The sequence below is a fragment of the Gymnoscopelus microlampas genome (assembly GCF_963454915.1).
Source record: "Gymnoscopelus microlampas genome assembly, chromosome: 12".
Taxonomy (NCBI): Eukaryota; Metazoa; Chordata; class Actinopteri; order Myctophiformes; family Myctophidae; genus Gymnoscopelus; species Gymnoscopelus microlampas.
In genome coordinates this window covers 39,228,117-39,250,280 of record NC_139949.1, presented here as the reverse complement: position 1 = coordinate 39,250,280, position 22,164 = coordinate 39,228,117, and the positions used below count along the sequence as shown (strand labels likewise).

The window sequence follows — 22,164 nt, the reverse complement described above, 5'->3', positions numbered from 1 at the left end:
GCGGTGTCGTGGGCTTGTAGATCTGCTATTTTTGGCTAATGTTTGCCTACAGTATATTATACTGTAGACAGGCTGAGCCTGGCAGAGGCACTACAATCCATTTTCCCAAGGGAATTGAACCAGCAACTTTCTGGCCACAAATCCACTGTTTTGCTAGGCTTCTGCCACCACACGGGACAAACAATACTGTAATGTTATCAAAACAAAACCTTTTATTGTCTTCCCCTTTATTGTCTTCTCCACTATTGCCTATCCGCTGCTCCCTCCCCAATTGCCTCCTGTCCTCCAGGGGGGTTCATATTCAAACAGTGGAAGAAGAGGTTTCTCCTCCTGACAGCTGAAGGTAGCCTGCTCGTGTGCCATGACGCGTCATCCCCTCCTGACCAACTGGTGGCCTTACACAGCGGTTGTGAAGCGATTGTGGAAGGCTCGGAGATCTTGGACCTGCCCAGGTTACCCTCCGGTGGACAGCGGGACTGCTGTTTTGCCCTGCTCCTACCCGAGGATAAGTACCTGCTGCTGCTGGCTGCCACGCCCCAAGACCGCAGGTCAGTGTCGAGAAAATGACTCCTCATGTTTATTTGTATATTTGTTTTATTATTTGTTCTGCTAAAGGTAAAACTCAAATAAAGTGTTGATCATAAAAAAAAAAGAAACAAATAGAAAATGACTCCTACCATGTCAGCCTTAAATGACCCCAATTTCTATTTCCACTTAAGAGGAGTATCTTGGTGTGCCTGCCTGGTGACTCAGCCAGCTAGTCAGAGCATAGACCATGTGCGTGCTCCTTGTGAACATGAGGACCTGAGTTCAAATCTGACTCCTGTCTTGTCTCGCATGTCTCCCTTGATTCTCTCTGTCCTTGGTATCGTGTCTCTCTACACTACACTACTCTCTACACAAAAAATATTTTACTCCATTAATGAAACCTATGCTTTTGCCTTCTCTGATTTTTACATACCTAATGTACATAACGGGTTGATAAACATGCTTGAACTGATACACATAGATAGGGCCTACTATGTACGTATGCTTGTACTGTATGATTTTGACAGAAATTATAACAGGTGTTTTTTTTTCTTGCCGTTTAGTCAATGGGTGAACATGCTGAAAAAAACAAAAGAGGTGAGCCCCCCGATATTCAATATGTATTCTACTGTTTGACAAAAACACAAGACAAAATTACTCAACAAAGAACTTCAGTGTAGGATGTATAGATGTTTTTTTCCTTTATCTTTTCCTCTTACAGAGTGTCTCAGTGCCTCCGCGCACATGTCAACGACATCGGGTATCGGCCCCATGTATTAGTCTCAACCCTGGAAATGAGGTATCAGATATGGCCCCCAAACAAACCACTGACGAACCTCTGCCTGTGTTCGATGCAGAGGCATCATCTCAAAGCCCATCTCAAAGTAGAGTTGGCTCACAGAGGTCCAGACGAGGTGAGTTAAGATGCTTTAACATGTTTTAACTACATGTCATGAACCGTAGCGTCCCTATTCTGGTCTGGACATGTCATAGTAGGCAAACATTCAGTGAAAATAGGTGAACATTTGGTGAAAATAGTCTATTTTAGACAAAGAGAATCTGTGGTAAAGGGGAAAAGGTCAACACGGTTTAAGAAGTGATTAAATGTCAAAGGTCAAGTCATAGGGTTTAATTTTGACATCAACACACAAACATATGTTACTAAACATATGTTGTGTTGTACTTGTATTGTGTTGTGTTAGCTTAATAATCCTCCTCCATCCTTAATAATCCTCCACAACTGCAGGCAGCAAATCTCCACGTTCAAAGCACAACAGGGTGTCTTCAGAGGGTTGTCTGCGCCATGGAACTGCCAACAATGCTGAAACGGTGAGGGCCGTCTATCTGCTGATGGGAGGGGCTGCTGCCTCCTCTGCAATGGGTTATCTTGGGGCATGCTATCCCGCAAACATGGAGGCCAGAGCTCCTGACCTACCAACTGATGCCAATTTCTCCGGTTCAGATGGAGCGCACCATTCAGAAAGCCATGTGGTTGCCTCGCCACACTTCCACAACTATGACTTTGAAATGGCAGACATGGACTATGATGTTTTTGATTGTGGTGGGTTTTCTTTCTAACAGTGTACTATGACAGCTATACAGATGTGAATGGATGTTTTCAAAAAGATGTTTAGAAGTTTTGCTCATATTTGTATGTCTGAAATAAGTATTATCGCAGAACAATATCTCAGTATGATTGGATACTTTTTGTGTGTGCCACGCCGGCCAAAGTTTTTGCCCGCATCCATCCATCTGTTTGTCCATCCATCCGTCCGTGTGTCTGTCCGTCGGTGAGGAGCAGCTTATCTCCGGCACCGTGGACTGATCGGCGTGAAACTTTGCACCTACACTCCTAGTAAGCCAACTAAAATGTTTCACATCTGCCTGTTATAGCACCAGCATGAGGCTGATTTTTTACATGATATTTTACTACTTTAGTCCATGAGCCAGAGCCCCAAAATTGAGCAATGATTATCGAAAGAGTGGGCAAAACCAAACCTATATTAAATTGTTCATAGGGTCAATACGGTAAATAAATATATGCCTCTCCACAGGAGTAGCTTTTTCATGGTTATCACACATTTTGTAATTTTCCCCATACGTACATGACAGGTGAAAAAATGACAACATTTAAAAAAGAGTTATCATAATGAAACTTCCTGAGTTGATTACTTACATGAAGACAATGATTTATCGTATTACAAGTTTTCTGAAATTGTATATTTGAATATGCAAATTGGGCATTTAGTCCATGAGCCAGAGCCCCAAAATTGAGCCAAATATTGAATATTCCCTCATTAAAAACTTTTGACTCCAACATCTTAACAAAATGAAATAAGAATGTTGACTCTGGCTTTGTCCAATGTTGATTCTGGAAAGTTATGCAAATTCGGGCATATTTTCCTAATGCCTAATTTGCATATTTAAATATACAATTTCATAAAACTTGTAATACGATAAATCATTGTCTTCATGTAAGTACATTTTGTCATTTTTTCACCTGTCATGTACGTATGGGGAAAATTACAAAATGTGTGATAACCATGAAAAAGCTACTCCTGTGGAGAGGTTATCACATATTTATTTACTCGTAATGACCCTATGAACAATTTAAATTTTGCCCACTCTTTCGATAATGAAATCTTGTCTGGCTCATGGATTATTACAGATTTTGTCCAACTCCAAACCACACCCAAATCGGTACACATTATCTCTGTAGTTATGTGATCAAGACATACTGTATCTGTCTGATGTTTTGCATAAAATGCCACAAATCATGAATGCAATTAACCCCCCACACTTCTGTGTTGCCACTGCTATTTCACTCTACTGGCTCACCTGCCAGTGAGGAACCCCCACCAGGCTGGCCTAGAACCTGCGACTGCGTTCTGCTCCTCCTGTTCAATACGGCCAATTGTGTTCGTATAGAGTCTATATGAACACAATTGGGGTGGCCATAGCTGAATGGGTATAAAGGCTACCTGGGAAGCAAAAGGTCTTGGGATCGATTCTTGCCCATGGCGATGTGTCGAGATGTCCATGAGCAAGACACTTAACCCCTTACAAAAAAAATGTGAACGCTCAGTTGGATATTTTGTCGGATGATATGATTTGGGCAGAATGTGATGATGACCAGAATCAGATCCCTTTCTTAAATGATAGGTTTTCCTCAAAAATTTATTTTAAATGTTTCTACTGCACAACAATAAAGCAAGCAATCCTTCATGAAAGCCACTATAGAGTACTATGATTGTGCTGTTTATTATTGTATTATAATGCATTGTATAAATTAAATGTGATTATAATGTACTCATGTCAAAATGTATATTGTTGACTGATTGATTCTTCGAGTAAAAGCATTTATCAACCTTTTCCTGACAAGGTTCCATTGTGTTTGGTGAAGTTCTTTTATCCTGACTGATGGGGAGAGTTTTTTTTAGAATTTTTAACCTTTTACACATATCCTCAACCCAAACCCAAAAAGGGAAACTTCTTTCTTTGGAAGTATACAACATACAATTTCATTTGTAAATGTATGCAAATGTAGAAAGTAGTTTAAATATTTGACATTCAATGTGTTTTTGCCGGGCCCTGAGGCCAGCATTGAATATTCAAACTGACTTTCTGAGTCTACCACATTTCTATTACTAATTGCTGTGCACCAGTGATGTACTACTGGTACACCATTTCCTCATCCTGTTTCCTGACTCGTCAACATGGAAACATAATGCATTACCATTATCCCACGGCCAGCAATGTGTACTGTACTGTATGCATGTCATTTTATTGTAACGGGCGATGGGCCACTGCCCATCTATTAACTGGACAGAACATATAAGGTTTTACAACAGACAAAACAGAGGCGGAACCCTGGAATGCACCTTAAGGATTATGTTTTTGGCTGTGTCTGTCCCTCTGTCTGTCAATCTAATCTACCTAATGGTATTCCAGATGGTCCTTGCAGGCCACTTTGGGGTTGTGAAGAACACTATGACTTTGGGCCCACGTCGGTGAAACTGCGGGCAAAATGTGGAGCTACATGTCCACAAATATGACAGCTTTATGGCACAAAGGCCCCACCCAGCATTCACATGTCCTGCTGGACCAGTACCAGGTGAGGGCTTCCATGGGAATGTGTGGCCCTTTTCTGGGCCCTTAGCTGATTACCATAGAAAAAATAAGTTGTCACTTGTCAGCGTTTGAATTCCATTGTTAATTGGTGTGCTGATCCTAATCGTCACGATGGGTAAATGCAGGGTTTGAATTTCAGCAGGTACTGTATGTGCAAATGTTCTTGACAAAAAAAGACCCCTAGGCTACAACAACACCTGAGTCACTCAGGTGTTGTTGTAGTCTAGGGGTCTTTTTTTCTGTGTTGTAGCCTAGGGGTCTGTTTTGTCAAAGATTTTTACCTGTATGTTCTGTATTGTTCAATAAAAAGCATTTAAATCCAATCGGTGTCTATTTCTCATAGAGTTATAATGTATCAGAGTGCAATACACCTCCCAACCGATAGGGCCACGTAGTTAAAAGCATAATGGAGAAAATACGGAGAAAATGGCCACCAATCGGATTAACATGCTTTTTATTGAACAATACGGAAGATACGGGTACGTTTGAGGGCCCGTACATAATTGTAACATCCGTGGCCATGGGGTAAGCACTATATATTTGAAATTTGAACGTGTGTGTAGATCTACGGGCTGTAAAGGGAGAAGGTGTAAACACTATTTTGAAGATCATCCATGACTGTCATATGATATACCTACATAACAGTCATGTAAAAGGGCTATAGGCTATAACTGCAAGCATGTCGCAGAAAACATACACGTTTAACCCCTAGCTATACGAAATACTATAATGACTAATTGTTAAAATAGCGGAGCTTGTAGATCGGCTATTTTCGGCAAGCGACACCGTCGTACTACGAGGTGTATTGGTTGTGTGTTGTGATTGGCCGTCACTCCCCCTCCAGCCAGTGTTGCCATGTCCACTTATTATAAGCGACTTTGGCCTTGTTTTTCTGTAAAGTTGTTTGTAAATAAATATTGGTTAGTTGCGGGTTGCGTTTTGTTTTGTGTATTGTTTCTAAACTTAAGTGTAGTTGCTTATTGGGGCTTGTTTCCTAATGTTGTTTAAACCAATGGTTCTCAAACATTTTCATGTGGTTCTCAAAGTGGGGTCCGGTGTTTCCTGCCGGGGACCACCAGGGGTACTTGAGGGGGTTCCAGGGGGTCCCCAGCTAAATGATGGATAGGAACCAAATAGACCCCTATGGGTCTGTAACTCTGAGAGTGTACAAATGGACACTAACGGGTCCATTTGGTTCCTTTCAGAGTTAAATTAACATTGATTTTACAATAGATTTGCAATAAAATGGGGGTCCGTAGCCCTAATGCATGTTAAACGGGGGGTCCTTGAAATTAAAATGGTGAATCACTGCTAGAGCCGTAAAAATCTTCTCTTATGGGGAGTCCCTGACTTATCTTGCACCAACATGAAAAGGTTTGAGAACCACTGAGCTCACAACGCGTCGCATCGCGGCGAAGGGCTCGCTTCTTTTCATAGACTTGGTTGCTTGTTTCTCTCTCAAAACCTGGCAACACTGCCCTCCAGCCCTACGCTCCAGCCATCCAGCCGACAGCGGCTCTGGTAGGTACAACACATACAATCAGCCGCACACACTTACAGCGACGGACCCCGCATTCAACGCATTGACTCTCTCTGCGCACACATTCACATACACACACACACATACATACACAACTCCCCATTCTCTCCCTGGCTGCCTGTCACCAGGCATGGCTAGTGTCGGCTGTATCCAGACATCATGGCACTGCGACATTACACCCTCGACTTCAACCTCTCTGGCCCAGGTAAGTTTCCACTGTTATAGAACAGAATGTGTGACTGAATGAACGGTCTCTTGTCACTGCAGCAGAGTGAACAGAACAGCGCAATGCTAACGCGGATGCTAACCAGTGTTGCCAGGTTTCGCGAAAGAAATGAGCAACCAGGTCTATGAAAACGGTAACAGGATAGGTGGGCACTTATTGGGACATCTGGGCACCTCGATGTAAAATTGGCTATTTTGTCCAAAATGTTAAAAGATTAATTATTTGAAAAATGGTCTTAGGTAATGTAAAGTATACAGGATGTGAACATGCACGGTACATTATCAGACTGAATGTTATTATCCTTCAAATTCTTGTATATGCCCCAAAATGATATACAGGTTTTGTAGCAATTGTAGAAATATTATAATATCCAGTGTTTAAGCATGTTCTAGTCATATATACTTTACTTTACTTAGAAATATTTTCCAAATATGTATACATTTTTTTCTTTTATTAAATTTTGGACATAATGGCCAATTTTACATCGAGGTGCCCAGATGTCCCTAGTGCCCACCTATCCTGGCTGTTACCCTATGAAAACAAACCTAAAAGAAACGACTAGGCTATGGCATATTTGATGTCATAGCAAGCTATGGCTGCTATTTTCACACAGAAAATGAAAATGGGGAAATCGAATATAAAATCGAAAATTGAATATTGGGGGGGGGTCCTTGCCATGAAAATGTTTTGAGAACCACCGGTTTATGAACAACATTTAGGAATCAAGCCCAAATAAAACAACTACACTTTAGAAACTAGCCCAAAAAAACACAACCACCAATATTTACAACAGGAAAAACAAGGCCAAAGTCACTTATAATAAGAGGACATGGCAACGCTGATGCTAACGCTGATGCTAGCTTGCCTGCTTCTGAATGACCAGTAGCACTGCTGCCTGTGCTCTGAAGATCAGATCAGATCAGTAGGATCAATGAACCGTGCCGGTTTTGTTGTTTTTGGTGATCTGAGGGGTGTTATTATGTCCAAACGACCTCCGCTTTCGTTTGTAAACAAATGGGACAAAGCGTGGTGTTGTGTTGCATGATGAGACATGGCATGCGGGCAACACACTAGCAGCAGTTTAACCCCCATGATACCTAGGCATGACCTTTTAGCCTGCCCTGTGGTTATATCCTGTTAGCTAACTCTGATCTGTGCCACTTGTAAACCACTGGACCAGCTATATAGGCTGATCTATATGCAACTTAATCCAATAGGTTGATCATACAGAATATATCAGCTATAGGTTCTGTGTGCCACTCAAACCACTGACCATAGACCGATAGCCTGATCTATACCACTGATCAGCTATATATATATATATATAGCTTGATTTATGTCACTTTTAAACCATTGACCTCCTATAGCCTAATCTATGCCACTTAATCCACTGAGTCAGCTTCACACGCAAGATTTCATTTGGTTGTTGGTTGTATAAGACAGTGGTTCTCAACCTGTGGGTCAGGACCCCCAGGGAGGTCCCCCACATGACAATTTAAGGACTTTTAGGCCCCCTTTAATACCCCAAAAATAGAGAGAAAGAAAAAGACCATTACTGCATCAAAAGTAATCAAACTATACTATAAAAACTGGTCAAACATTAGCCACATTGTCAAATAATATAAGAAAGAGGCTTTTTTTTTTTTTAAATAGCCGATCTACAAGCTCACAACGTGAGGCATTGTGAGCTTGTAGATCTGCTATTTTCACAATATGTATCTGTGGAACCAAGTCGAAAAAAATGTAATGCCTCAACTCCTGCTACTCCAAGTGCTTGTCAGGGGGTCCTGAGTCCAAATATGATTATTCTCGGGGTAACAGTCTGAAAATGTTGAAAACCACTGACTTAAACCACTGGACCAGCTATAGGCTGATCTATATGCAACTTAAACCAATAGGTTGATCATCAGCTATAGGTTCTGTATGCCACTTAAACCACTGACTGACCATAGCCTGATCTATACCACTGCTATATATATATATATATATATATATATATATATATATATATATATATATAGCTTGATTTATGTCACTTTTAAACCATTGACCTCCTACAGCCTATTCTATGCCACTTAAACCACTGACTCAGCGTCACACGCAAGATTTCATTTGTTGGTTGTATAAGGGCAGGAAGGACAATCTTTAATGGAAAATATGCATGGTATTGTTGCAAGCCTGGCATGATGCGGGCATACTTAAGTTTAACCCTGGTGCCTATCGGCATGACCTTTTAGCCTGTCCTGTAGTAACCACTGCTGTCAGTAGCTGGTTAGCTTGATTGATTGATACTTTATTAAACAGAAATGTGAACAGCGCAAGGTACATTCAGTCATTTGGGGCTAAAAGGATAACACAAAAAAGTCCTGGGGACTGGTTTCCAACTTTCCATTGTGGTCCTATGTATTCAATTTATCAACATAGCATAAAAATAACACCAAAATACAACATCATCAACGGATATAAAACACTATATGCTAACCCAGATCCTTACCCTAACCTTCTTCAACCTTACAAAACCAGTGTCTCTAAACTTAACCATTATACTAACAGAGCCTAACCTGAACCCCCTGCATGGATTGCCTCTGACCAATCAAATGTTGTGGCTCGCAGGGTTTTTTATTGAGAGTTTCGCTTGTGCCTGTACACCACATCACAAATGGCACCTTTAGAAACAGACTGTGACAGACGCACATTTTAGCTGTGACTTTAGCTGGTTTAATTGGCATGTGGGTCTCTCACTGGATCATGCAACGGTTGTCTGTGTAAGTAGTAAATCAGTAGTAGTAAAGTTTATTTTTAATGTAAGTAATTAAGAGATAATAAAGTTTATGAGAGCTAAAACGTATGTGTTGTTCGTTTTGTCCTGCATCTGTACCAGATATGGATTGAATGTGCACACTAGTCTGCTTCTTCCGTTTTGTCATATTCTGCGAGCGAGCCATTCATATTTTGCTGACTTGCATGTATTCATACTAGAGAAGAGGAAAGTGCCTTCTGGTGTCCAAACACCTTCACCATACCTTCTGCACACTGTAGGTGTGGTGTGCTCTATGTCTATGGCACCGATGTCAATGCTTGCACCTGATGTTTTGCACCTTGACAGGTGGCCAATTTCTCTGGTAGACCAATGTCAGTCATCATCACACGCTGGGGACATAACGGTGGCCATTTAGTCTCACCAATTCTTTATTATTATTTTTGTTATTCTAAAACAAAAAAAAAGAATTCACAACATTTTCTAATGCTATCATAATAATTTTAACAGTATGCACTTTATTTAACATGAAAGAAGCTGAATTAATGGTCAGCAAATGGTTTAATTTCTAAGTTGCTTTGCTAATATTTCAGTACATATTCTATTTTTCAGCTGACTGCCCCTCTACAGTCCGTAGTCTGCAATCCATATTCCAGGAGCAGGAAATGACAGAAACTGTCCATGACACAGAGGGACATGGATACCTCGCTACCTTCCTTGGTAAAAAGGGCAGGTAAGCATGAATTTGATTCATCGTCATTCACATAGTTTGCATGGTAGCCACAGCTGCGGTTTGAACTTTTGAATTAATGCACACCATGTTCCTCATTCTCAATCAGAATGCCTTTGTGTCATACTTGTATGCCTGCTAAAAGCCTTTTGACAACACGTCAGGTTTTTCGATGAAATGCAAGGACTGAAAACAATTATGAAAGGAATTTAGGAAAACGGGCTCACCCGTGAAAATGCCACCTGCATTCAGATACCCTTCAGGAAAACTATTGATTCCCCATTTAAATGTATCATCTCTTCACACAATTGCTCACTCTGTTCAGATGAGCAGAGGCTTTGTGTATTTGATCTAAGGGCTTTGGCACTTCCTGTTGTTGTATTGAGTGGTAAATACAGTTGGTGGGGCTTTGTGCTACTCTAAGCCTCGTGTGAATATAGCTCCACACAGCTGTTAAAAGATAAATGTTGTGTTCCAGACTCCCAGTACCACCATAGGTTTCTATCGTTGGCCACTGCCTTAACCAAGTGCCTTGCTCAAGGGCACTTTGAGACTAACTGTTTTGAAAAGGGTAGGGCATTTCTCATTGTATCCCATTAACTGCCCACATACTCTCTAGCTGGTCTCTGTATTGGCAACTTTTTCAATCTCAAGCATTGCCCCTCTATGCCACTAATTTTTAGTTAGTTGAGCAGATCTACAAGCTCACAAAACGTTGTAGTGTGGCATGTTGTGAGCTTGTAGTTTGGCTGTTTTCGGTGTGCGAGACGATGCATAACCAAGTATAACTCGGGCTTAAGATATATTGGCCCAGTTGTATACTTACTCTCTCTCCCTCCCTCCCTATCGCTCTCACTCACTCCCTCTCTTTCCATCGTCCCGCCTTCCCTATCTCCTTCCCAGGTTTGTTATTCTGCGTGTGCACTCCCATGGGTTGGTTACCATTGATCTGCAGTGTTACGACGAGGACAACATTGCACAAGTAGACAATGTAGGTGATGCTCAGGGACGCATGATTCTTGATGTGTTGTGTTCCCGAGAGAACTTTGACGAAGCACTGTGCTTCATCCATATAGTTGCTGTCTATAGTAAAGAGCATGCTTAGACGGCACCATCAGTCGAGTAAGTGTGACAATCGTGGTCAATATTTCCTGTGCACTTTACAGGGGTAGGGATTGTGGTAGGGGAGCCGTTTCGAGCACTTATCCTGAATCTGTCTGACATGTCTGACATAAGTAGAAAAAACTGCACACTGCAGCCAGTATGTAACACAAAGCTTCAGTGTCTTTACCAACCCGTTTACCAGAGCATTCCTCGTAACCTCCCTTGATTGGAAACAGAGCAACACTCACTCTGTGGCGTAGAGGCTCAGCTTGAATCCAATAGCAAGTGGCATGATTCAGGGCTGCAAATATTGATTATTTTCTTAGAGATTATTCTAGCAATTACTTTTTATGTGTGTGTGTGAGTATCTTATGTACTATATCGTTGCTGTCGGGCAGAAACCTGTTATCTCCATATTTTAATACAGTGACTGCCAAGGACATAATATTGCGTCATCTCAAATCCAACGCTTCACTGCCAAAGACGTAATATTCATCATGGTGTTTTTAGTGATTAAGCTAGAGGGCGCTCTTTGCCAACCCATGAATGATGCCTTGACTTCCAGAGAAGCATAGAGCTGGAAATGACGTCATTTAAAAAAAAAAAAGCACCCGGTCCACAGCAATGTTATCAGATTTATAAAAATACATTTATCTCGGAATTCTTTTCCCAGATTGCGTTTTTGGTGAAAACAAGCTATATTCAACTGCCGATAACTACAGAACGGACTAGTTACAATGTTTTTTTTCCGGTGGAAAGGAGACAGGTCTTTTGACCAAGACATCATTTGTTTACATCCGGGTTGATTTTTTTTTTTGTGGATCGTCAAAAACACTGAAAATAAGGTAAAACCACTGGCAGTGGCGGATGAAATAATGAATTAATACCTGGTAATGAATGTGTTAACTTTTAGATTTTTTTCGTAAATGAACACCCTACTTGATCATACTACAGTGTCTCACAAAAATAGCCGATCTACAAGCTGAAAATGCGATGCAAAGCAACACGTTTTGAGCTTGTCGATCTGGTATTTTTTTTATTGAAATCCTGAAAAGTAACAGTTTTGGAGGTTTTCGCCCGACAGAGACGATATATATATATATATATACGCAGTCAATGAAACAATGTGATTCTTTTAAATAATGAATTACATGTATTAGTTTAACTGTTGCACCCCAGTGGCATTCCTACATTTCATCTGTACACAGCTTTGTGGCGTTACGAACAAGATGTGTGTCATCTCTCCGCAGCTTTTAAATGCACTGGAAAAGAAACTAAAGATTCTCCTAAATGGCAATATCAGGAGGATCAAGAGGTAAGCATGAGGGATATGTTGTTGACACACATTGTGGACAGTGGACAACCTCACGCCTGCCTTATACGTGATGCAATGATTAACGGTGTGGTATGCTTGGCTTCTCCTAATCCCACTCCAGGCTTCCAGCTCTCACCCGGGGCTCAGCTGTTGATCGGTACTGGCCCACAGCTGACGGCAGACTGGTGGAGTATGACATCGACCGGGTCGTGTATGACAAAGATTCCGCATACCAAAACATAAAGATTTTGCACTCTCAGCAGTTTGGAAATATCCTAGTCCTCAACGGAGACGTTAGTAAGTATACTGTGATAACTGAATGAAAGGCTAATGCCAGGTTACAAAAAATGAATGTGAAATTTAAGCAGATTTTAAAGAGCAAGGGAGGTGCCAAAGATATTTTGTTTAATATTTATGATCAAGTTTAGCACAGTTACTGTGGGATATTTGTGACCCAACTCTGTCATTTTCTGATAATTGACGGCTAAAAATCATTAACCACTTAGTACGACAAATAGCAAAAATAACTGACCTACAAGCTCATAACACGCCGCAATGCATTGTGAGCGTGACTATTTTCACAAAATGTTTGCCTATTATCGTCGGAACAGTTTTTGCAGAATCTTCGCCTATTATTATTATGACATGGCCAGAATAGGGATGCTGGGGTTCATGTGGTAAAGTAATATTTGATGTGCTAGACTGCCAGTGACGTACTGTTGCCAGGGGTCATCGCCATGCTGGCTTGTGGTGGACATTTTTGTCAAAATTTGATTTTTGCCACAGACATACAAAATGAGTGGACAAAATAATATTATCAGAAACACAAAGAGCTAGCCCTGAATGACCATAACAGGTCTGTAACTCTGAGAGTGTACAAATGGAACCAAATGCGGTCCCATTTGTACACTCAGAGTTACAGACCTGTTATGGGTCCTTGCAAATTAAACACCACTAGTGTAGAATCACTAGTACTATGTGACACTAGTACAGTGTCATACATATTCTGAAGAAAACCTAGACTCTTGACATTCAGTAATTGGGTATTATGATCAAAATAAGTGTGTATAAAAAAGAAAATCTAAAATGTTCCACAGACAAGGCCAAGTCTTTCCCACAGACAAATTTGTCTGTGTACGGACATGTTGATGACCCCTGACTGTTGCGCATTGTGTTCCAGATATGGCAGAAAGTGATTTAGCATACACCCATGCCATCATGGGCGGTGGACAAGAGGACTATGCCGGCAAGGAGGTGCTGATACTGGGAGGTGGTGATGGAGGGATCCTCGCCGAGGTTGTCAAGCTCAAGCCAAAGATGATCACCATGGTGGAGATATCCTTTCAGGGCTGTGCGATACTGAAATTCCTTTCGACATGTGCTGGGGGTACCGGATTTCTCTCAACATGTGTGTTTAAAGGTCCAGAACAACTGCTCAACTGGAATAAGGTGTGGTGACTTGAGCATTGGTGTCTTTTTTATATATATATATTAAAAAATAGCAGATATACAAGTGGTCTGGCACAAGTGGTCTGGCACAATTAGGTTTAGCTAACATTGACTTTTATATACTGTAGGTGAGTTAGCAATTGAAAAAGATGGTGATGTGATTATTTCATTTTTTTGAACTTTGGTGATTTGGTCAAAGCTTTGAATAGTCAGTGGCATGTTTTTATGGCAGTATGGTCCACTGTAACCTATGATTTGCTGTCATTGTGAATAAGTGATATGAAATTGGAGTATTAGCGTTTATAAGCAATTAAGCATGTACCTTACCTCCCTAATCTAATGCTGAGTTTTGATATATAGCAGTGCAGCACCGCACCATATGGCCTCCCACGACCCAGCACCCAAAATATCTCCCGTGTCCATAGCACAATAGTACCCCCCTCTCAAATCCACAGCTATGTGTAGACCAGTGGTTCTCAACATGTGGGTCGGGACCCCCAGGGGGAGCCCCACATGATTTTGGGGGGGCCCCAGATGATAGTGAAGTGACAATTTAAGGACTTTTAAGACCTAAAAAAGACAACAACAAAAATAATCAATAAACTACCGTAATTTTCGCACTATAAGCCGCACCTGAATATAAGCCGCAGCAGCTAAATTGAATGATTTGTACATATATAAGCCGCACTGGACTATAAGCCGCGGGTGTAAAATCCCTAGATTTAGGAGGTCCCCTAGTGGCCGTTAGCTATAAAAATCCATAGATAAGCCGCACCGTTATATAAGCCGCAGGATCGAAAAATGGGAAAAAAAGTCGCGGCTTATAGTCCGAAATTTACGGTAGTATAAAACATTGGCGAAATTGTCAAATAATATAAGAAAGAGACAAAAATTGTGAAAATAGCCGATCTACAAGCTCACACGGCGTTGTGAGCTTGTAGATCGGCTATTTTCACAATATTTATCTGTGGAACGGAGTCAAACAAAATGGGGGGTCCCCAGTTCAAATATGATTATTTTGGGGGGTCGCGGCCTGAAAAGGTTGAGAACCACTGGTGTAGACCCTCGTTAGTGACACTCCTTTTGTAATGTAAGTACATAGGTGGAGATCATTGCTTCTTGCCTAACAATGTAATGCAAATAAGTGTCCAATCGTCCTGTACACCAAATGCAAATCACCCATGCAGGCAGTACTCCAGCTATCGGTACGAACCAAATGGGTCCTTACTGGTCTGTAAACCCAGAGTGTAAAAATGGAATGAAATGGATGTTGTTAATAAAACAATTCATTAACAAGAAATATTAACAAAACCGCAACAGCAAAACCAGTTTAAAATATATATACAAAAAAATAAAAGTCCTGGGGGAGAGCAAAGTCCTCGCTTTAGTCGACCGAAACATCATGACCACAGCCAATCAGTTGCAAGCAGCATTACACATCACCGGTTTGGCACTGTTTGGCCTGCCTCAGACCGCTCTGGGAGTGGGGCCAAAATCGGCACCCTTTTCGGCCCCACTGAGCCACTTTGGCCCGGGTCTTTGCATATGGAAACGACGGCACAAGCGTGCGGTGCGGGGACTGGTAAGTGGAAACGCAGTATTATTAGAGGTCTGGTGGATGTAAGCCATTCCAGGAAGCTTGAAGTCACAGCTTGACAGAGGTGCAAGACTTTGTAAGTTGCTTGTACTTGGTCAACCCTCAGACATCACAATATGTGTGGTTCTCTTTTACCATGTTTATTGCTATGTTATACCATGTATCTAGACCAGACATTGTTTTTTGTTTATAATGCCTTGACAAAGCGTGCACATTGACCAAATGGTGATCGACGGGTGCAGAACCTACATGAGGAAGACTTGTGGGAATGTCTTGGACAACCTGAATGGAGACTGTTACCAGGTGAGGCAGGAATTCAGGTAATTAAGTTCTGTGGACAAATATAAAAATGAATGAATGCTGATGATCCGGAGAATATTGGGATGGATTAGACCAACTGTTCCATTCATAGTCTGGAGGAGCGGGAGTGGGGCTGAAATTAGAGCTACAGTAAAATGAAGAGGGAAACGATTTTGGAGTGAATTTGGATACAACAGCTTGCAGTTCATTCCATTAACCAGTAGGGGGAGACGGGAAGCAAAGAAGGAATAATAGTCAATTCAATTTATGCTGTTTTGGAGGGAATCGGCCTCACTTTAACCGTCTGTTGTAAGCTTGCTAGGTAGATGATGATGTTTCGTGACACTTTGAAGGAAGAACATATTTGTTGTGAACTGTGAAATGGTGTTTGTCATAAATGCCAGGTCCTTGTCGAGGATTGCGTTCCTGTGCTGAAGAAGTACGTTCAGGAAGGGAGGACGTTCGATTACGTCATCAACGACCTGACGGCGGTCCCCATATCCACCTCGCCGGAGGAGGGTATGTGTGCTATACGCATAAGTGATGTTTCAAAGCTTTAACCCATTAAGACCTGGAGCCGATTCTACAAAATGTCTTCTAAATCAGTATTCTGAAAAAACGTATGTTTCTATATCGGTGGTGCTCAAACTTTTTCATGTCAAGGACCCCCAAAATTATATGTATTTGGCCGCAGACCCCCATCTCAAAATATTTAGTTCCAGGGACCCCCAGAAGCAAAGATTTGAGTTACAAATGTTCGCTTTAAAACAATATTTTTTTTTGAATAGCCCAAAGTGTAAAATAATGCTTTTTAGCTCAAATCTAAAAATGACACAGTTCCAGGTCTTAATGGGTTAATAATTGTTTCAGCAAATAAAGCTGGTTTGGTACTCGCCTATGGAAATGTGACCGAGATTATCTGTGTTCTGTATGCTACCGTCAATGAGCAAAATAAATTTAATTGCCTGATCGCTCACTGTCATCAGATTACTTATCTTTAATGAACAGTTTTCTATATTTGTATTTATTTGTGATATTGATTGAAAGGAAAGATCAGCCTACTAAGCCAAAGTCATTGTATGTGTGGACACACTTGCTCTATATGTAAAGTGTCATTAGATTACTTGTTGTGATTAGGCACTGTAATAAAATGTAATTGAAAAAATAGGCTGAACAACCACTATAATAAAAATCGAATTGAAATTCTCATGACTTACAGCCAACCCGTTAAGGCCGGGAAGGGAACGCATCTGTGTCATTTTAAGATTTCTTTGGGCTATTTTTTAGAAAAATCCTGAAAATGTGTGCAAATCTTTTATATACATTTTTAACTCAAATCTTTGCTTCTGGGGGTCCCTGGAACAAAATATTTTTTAGATGGGAGGGGGTCCGCGGACAAATACATATTATTTTGGGGGTCCTTGACATGAAAAAAGTTTGAAAACCATTGAAAATATAGCAACATAAGTAAAAAAAAAAAAAAAAAAAGAACTTTAGGAAAAAAAACGAGGATATAGAAGACATTTGTAAAATCCCCAGAAGCAAATATTTGAGTTAAAAACTTTCGCTTTAAAAAAGTATATATATATTCAAACTAAAGATTTGCACACGTTTTCACAATAAAAAAAAAATAGCAGATCTACAAGCTCGTAGCGCTACGAGCTTGTATATCTGCTATTTTTATAGAGCCAAAGAAATCTTAAAATGACACAGATGCGTTCCCGGTCTTAAAGGGTTAATGCAATGGAAGTGGGCCTGTTACAAATGCAGTGTTGCTTTCTGTTGAGTTCTCTGGATTCTATTCATGTGTGAAACCTGTTTAGATTCCACATGGGAGTTCCTGCGTCTCATCTTAGACCTGTCAATCAAAGTACTACGTCACAGTGGGAAATATTTCACACAGGTAAATGCTTTCTTTAACATTTGGCTCTGATAAAGGGCTTCTTATCATTCTGTAGGAATGTTGTGGGAAATGAAATGATAAAATGAAAAATAAATAGACTTCATTTGAATTTGATTGCTTGGAAGCCTGCCAGCCTTTTTTCTTTGCCCTATACAGATTATGATCTCAGATATGTCCCCGAAGGCAGTGGTTCCCAAACTCTTTAGCTCAAAGACCCAAAATAGAAATTAGACGTTTGCCCGCAACCCAAACTATTGAAAATAGCAAATCTACAAGCTCTCACCGTGTTGTCTTCGCCACGTTGCGAGCTTGTGGATCTAATATTTTCAATAATTAGAAAAAAAATATATATATATGGAAATGATTTTATTTTATTTATGAAATACTTTTGAAAAATGTTGGAATAGTTTTTAATTGATGAAAAGTTGTGACTTTTTTGTTTTTAACTTTTTTTTTTTTTATCTTTTGAAAAACAAACAAACAGTGGAAACAGTGCCCTAAGGTTCTTTCCCTTGTGTTTTGTGTCGTCAGGGTAACTGTGCAAATCTAACTGAGGCACTTGGTCTCTATGAGGAGCAGCTGGGAAGGCTCTCGTGTCCCGTGGACTTCTCCAAGGAGGTGGTGTGTGTGCCCTCATACATGGAGCTGTATCCTTTTTTTTCTTTAAAGAGCCCTACGGATGGGTGCCAACATTTCTGGGTCTGGTGCTGAAGTGCAAAATCTTGAAATTATTTTGAATAACAAATGTGTACAAAAGGTTATGGTTTGGCCGATATATCGGTTGGGCGCTATTCATTTTAGACGTTTGAGCCTTTTGTACACATTGCTATCACTTGCGTAATGGTAATTGTATGTACAAGCATTATAGTAAACACATTATGCCTGTCCAATTAATCAAAAAAAAAAATGCAAACATTGACTGTTTGGCATGTTCCAACATTTTAAGAGGCTATAATTTCTTTCTCTGAAGTTAAAGGTATGTCAGGCAGTTTCCCAAACCGGCAAATCAAGTTAACATGCCGGAGAAGGTTATTTATGAATAGATGCAGTAGTTGAAGTGGGCAATAACAGTACAACTATTTTTAGCTGAGTTACCTGCACTTTTTCTTTTGTTTTCCCATGAGCACCAGGTATGAATCGGGTGGAAATTTTAGTTTGGCTCACCAAAACAAGAAACGGCAGCATAAAAAGCAGACAAGCAGTTAGTAAACACATGGACAGTCCTATTACACATGAAAAACTGTTCATGTCAATGTCTGTGGCTTAAATCTCATCAGCCACTTGTAGAGTTAAAAATATTGATGGCACTTGACTGGGATGAAGGACTTCTTGAATACATTTTTTAGTTGTCAGAGGCTCTATAGCAGTGGTTCCCAAACCTTTTAGCTTGAGACTCAAAAGAGAAATTTGATGTCTCCCTGTGACCCAAACTAGGGAAAATAGCAGATCTACACGCTCACAACGCGTCCCAATGCGACACGTTGTGAGCTTGTTTCACTACTTCTTAAAAGGTCTTTTTTAAATCAATGGAATTTCTTCTTTTTTTTTTAAATGTTTGATTCTATGTATTTTTTCTGAAAATGTTTGGAACATATACAGTCATATTGTACAAACCTTCCATATGGCTTTAAGTTGCTAAAATAATTTGAGTTAAATATAAGGATTTTACTGTGTAGGCGTACTCGAACTATCATCATTTATTCTAGTCGTTCCTTATTCCCATTTTCCATATCCCAGTACTCTTAATACCTGTTGACTGCTATTTCATAAAATATTTGCTATGTCAAATATAAATCTATTTTGACATTCCCATATGAAAGACCTTTTATTTAGTGGCCAACCTATATCTAAAATAAATTAGTCAAAATATATATTGTACATTTATTTTGGCAATTATTTTTTTTAAATTTCGGGACATAAATGAATTACTGCAAATTTAATACAGAGTGGGTTGCTGATAACATACAGAGTTCCTGATTTGTTTGTATTCTAATAAAGTTTCAAGTAGAGCCCTCCGTGGGACTTAATCCCGCTCCCGCTGGATTTCTGACGGTTACCGCCTGCGACGCAATGTTTACATTTCTGACCACTGCTCCCACCGGCAAAACAAAAATGTAAGGGTTGTTTAGTCCCACATACACCTGCAATATTAGTGTCTAGTGCCGCATAAGCGCACGCACGAGAGAGCGAGACTGACTGCGGGCAGTGCCCATGTACACACATGGAGCTGCTCTGTGTGAGAGAGAGTTCACTCGTTTTAACCCAAACATTGGCAATTCACAGACAAAATTAATACAGCGACAGACATTACAGCACCACAGACAGCGACACAGTGGGCTCGGCTGGACTTACAGTAGATTATTAAATAGATGCATTATGCACATAACCAGTTGGGAACAACGTTCCCCACACGACCAAACATGCTTCAGGTGCCCAATATCCGGTTAAATGCGGACGTTGCAGGATTTTGTGAGGTATTTAAAAACTGCCTGCGCCCACAAGATTTGCATCGGATCCCGCAGAACCTGTGGGATCCCACTTCCAAGCACTGAATGCAACACATACTTGTAATCTTTCAAGCTGCTTTTCACCCTTTATCATCTGAAGAAGGGGCCAATGTTGGATTTACAAACAATTTGTTGGAGCAAGATTTGCAGTGGATGTGCACAAATGCTATATTAAAGTTTTTATAGTATGATCTGTTCCTTAATACAATGTCTCAGATGGGTGTTCTACACGGTATGGAAGAAGTAGAGCCATCCCCTCCACCCTCCCCCCGCCTGCCTGCTGAATGTGAAAATCCCTTCCCCTTGTAAGCTGTAGCACTGCGGGGAGAGATGACCCTGATTTTAGTATCCATCTGTGTCAAAACTTTCTTCCTACCCTGTTTTAGATGTCTTGTTTTATCATCGTATGTGTTCGTTCAAACCTCAGAGATTGTAATTTTTTCCTTTTTATTTTTTTTCATTTTCTTTTGTCGTTTTGTCCAATGTGTGGCTTGGATTGTTTTTTCTTCTGCATGTGCTCTCAAGACTGATTGGCAAGTCACTGATTTGATACACTGAGATGTAGGGTAACTTTTACACATTTGTTACCTTGGTTTTACCTTACTTTTTTAATCTCGAGATACACCGCTCCTTTTTGCGTGGTAGAGACCAGCATAACCTGAGCACAGTTCAAGTTGATTGCTTGTTTGGGTTTTGTTTTGTTTTGTTAACTTTTATTTTCTGTCACTGGCTTGCGTGTGGTTTGATTCTCGGTGCTTTGCGGGATGTGTAAAAGGCAGTTTGACCCTGCCCATTGAGTAGGGATGGGACCATATGAAAACGTCATGTCACGGTTATTGCGGCCAAAATAATTGAGATTCACAATATCATTGTGATGATCAAAATAAAGCAGGGAGGAGCAGATTATATTTTAAAAAGCCTTTATTGCCGCAAGGCTAATGGCTACTATGTTAGCCATGAAGCTAAATGTGTTTCATCACATTCATATACAGTTTAACGCAATATCATAATGTAGGGAACATTAAACGTCAACATTAGTCATTGTTGCATTAAGTAGACTTAACTTACTGTAATGTTGGATCTGTGCCTGCAGTTTGTCAAACAGAGCTGGGTGGTTATAATGGAGATGCGTTGATGTTGATTACCGGACACAGTGTTGAGGTTACGCGGGACACATTACATATACCTTTAGTATTGAATCCAGAGTATTTCAACACGTCCAATTTAGTTGTAGAGGATAAGCTTCTTCAGTCATGGTAACCTCGTGTAGTACAAGTATGGAAGCCTGGATTCTAAATGTAGATAGTGCTAGCCTGTTGAGAGCCCGCCTACTACAAAATTAAAATGGATTCAGACGGACTGTTTCCGTATCTGCCATTTCTCTCTAGACCGGATATGAAACTAGGCAAAAATTAATTGATTCCGATAACAATATTGTGTATCGTCCCATCCCTACCACTGAGACTTTTAAAGCCTGTGTTATACTTGTCGTGTGTGGGTGTCCGCACCGAAAATAGCCGATCTGCAAGCTCACAAGATGTCGCAGTGCGACGAGGTGTGAGATTGATCAGCTATTTTTGGTGCGTTGATTCACGTGCACGACTAGAATAAGTATAAATCAGGCTTAAATGCTAAAAGTCCAAAAATGTTTTAAAAGGGAAAAGGATCTTTCTTTGGTGCTTGTATCGCTTTTATGTGACATTTTTTAATTATTATTATATAGCACCTTCTTAGTTTCTCCTGCTGGATTTTGTTTTTACATATTGGGTTTTGACTTTTCTAAAACTTTATTGGGTGGATGTACTGTAAAGGACATGAATGGAAAAAAAGAAGTGAATGTTGCTTGCATAGATACAGACCACATTCATGCCTTTGATGAACATTGTGTTGCTTTTGTTACATTTATTTATTTGACAGTTCACCGAATGCTTATTTTGCCCCGCTTTAAAATAAAAGTAACTTTTGTTAAGCAGTGGCCACCTGCAACTAAAAACTAAAACAAAGAGTTGGAAACCAATGTCTTGACTTGAATAATTCAACACGGTCTGCAACAGTTAATTGTATGTCATGTACGTT

General features: G+C 40.4%; 1 protein-coding gene across 1 annotated transcript; it reads left to right on the top strand.

Annotated features, from left to right (window-relative positions):
- The first annotated feature begins 6,176 nt into the window (after positions 1 to 6,176).
- On the top strand, positions 6,177 to 22,141 carry sms (spermine synthase). Its single transcript, XM_084073685.1, has 11 exons — positions 6,177 to 6,404; positions 9,796 to 9,916; positions 10,817 to 10,904; positions 12,268 to 12,332; positions 12,454 to 12,629; positions 13,513 to 13,669; positions 15,594 to 15,681; positions 16,083 to 16,197; positions 17,502 to 17,581; positions 18,113 to 18,228; positions 20,305 to 22,141. The coding sequence occupies exons 1-11, from the start codon at positions 6,359 to 6,361 to the stop codon at positions 20,333 to 20,335; spliced, it is 1,083 nt and encodes a 360-aa protein (XP_083929811.1). The 5' UTR covers positions 6,177 to 6,358; the 3' UTR covers positions 20,336 to 22,141.
- The last annotated feature ends 23 nt before the right edge of the window (positions 22,142 to 22,164 follow it).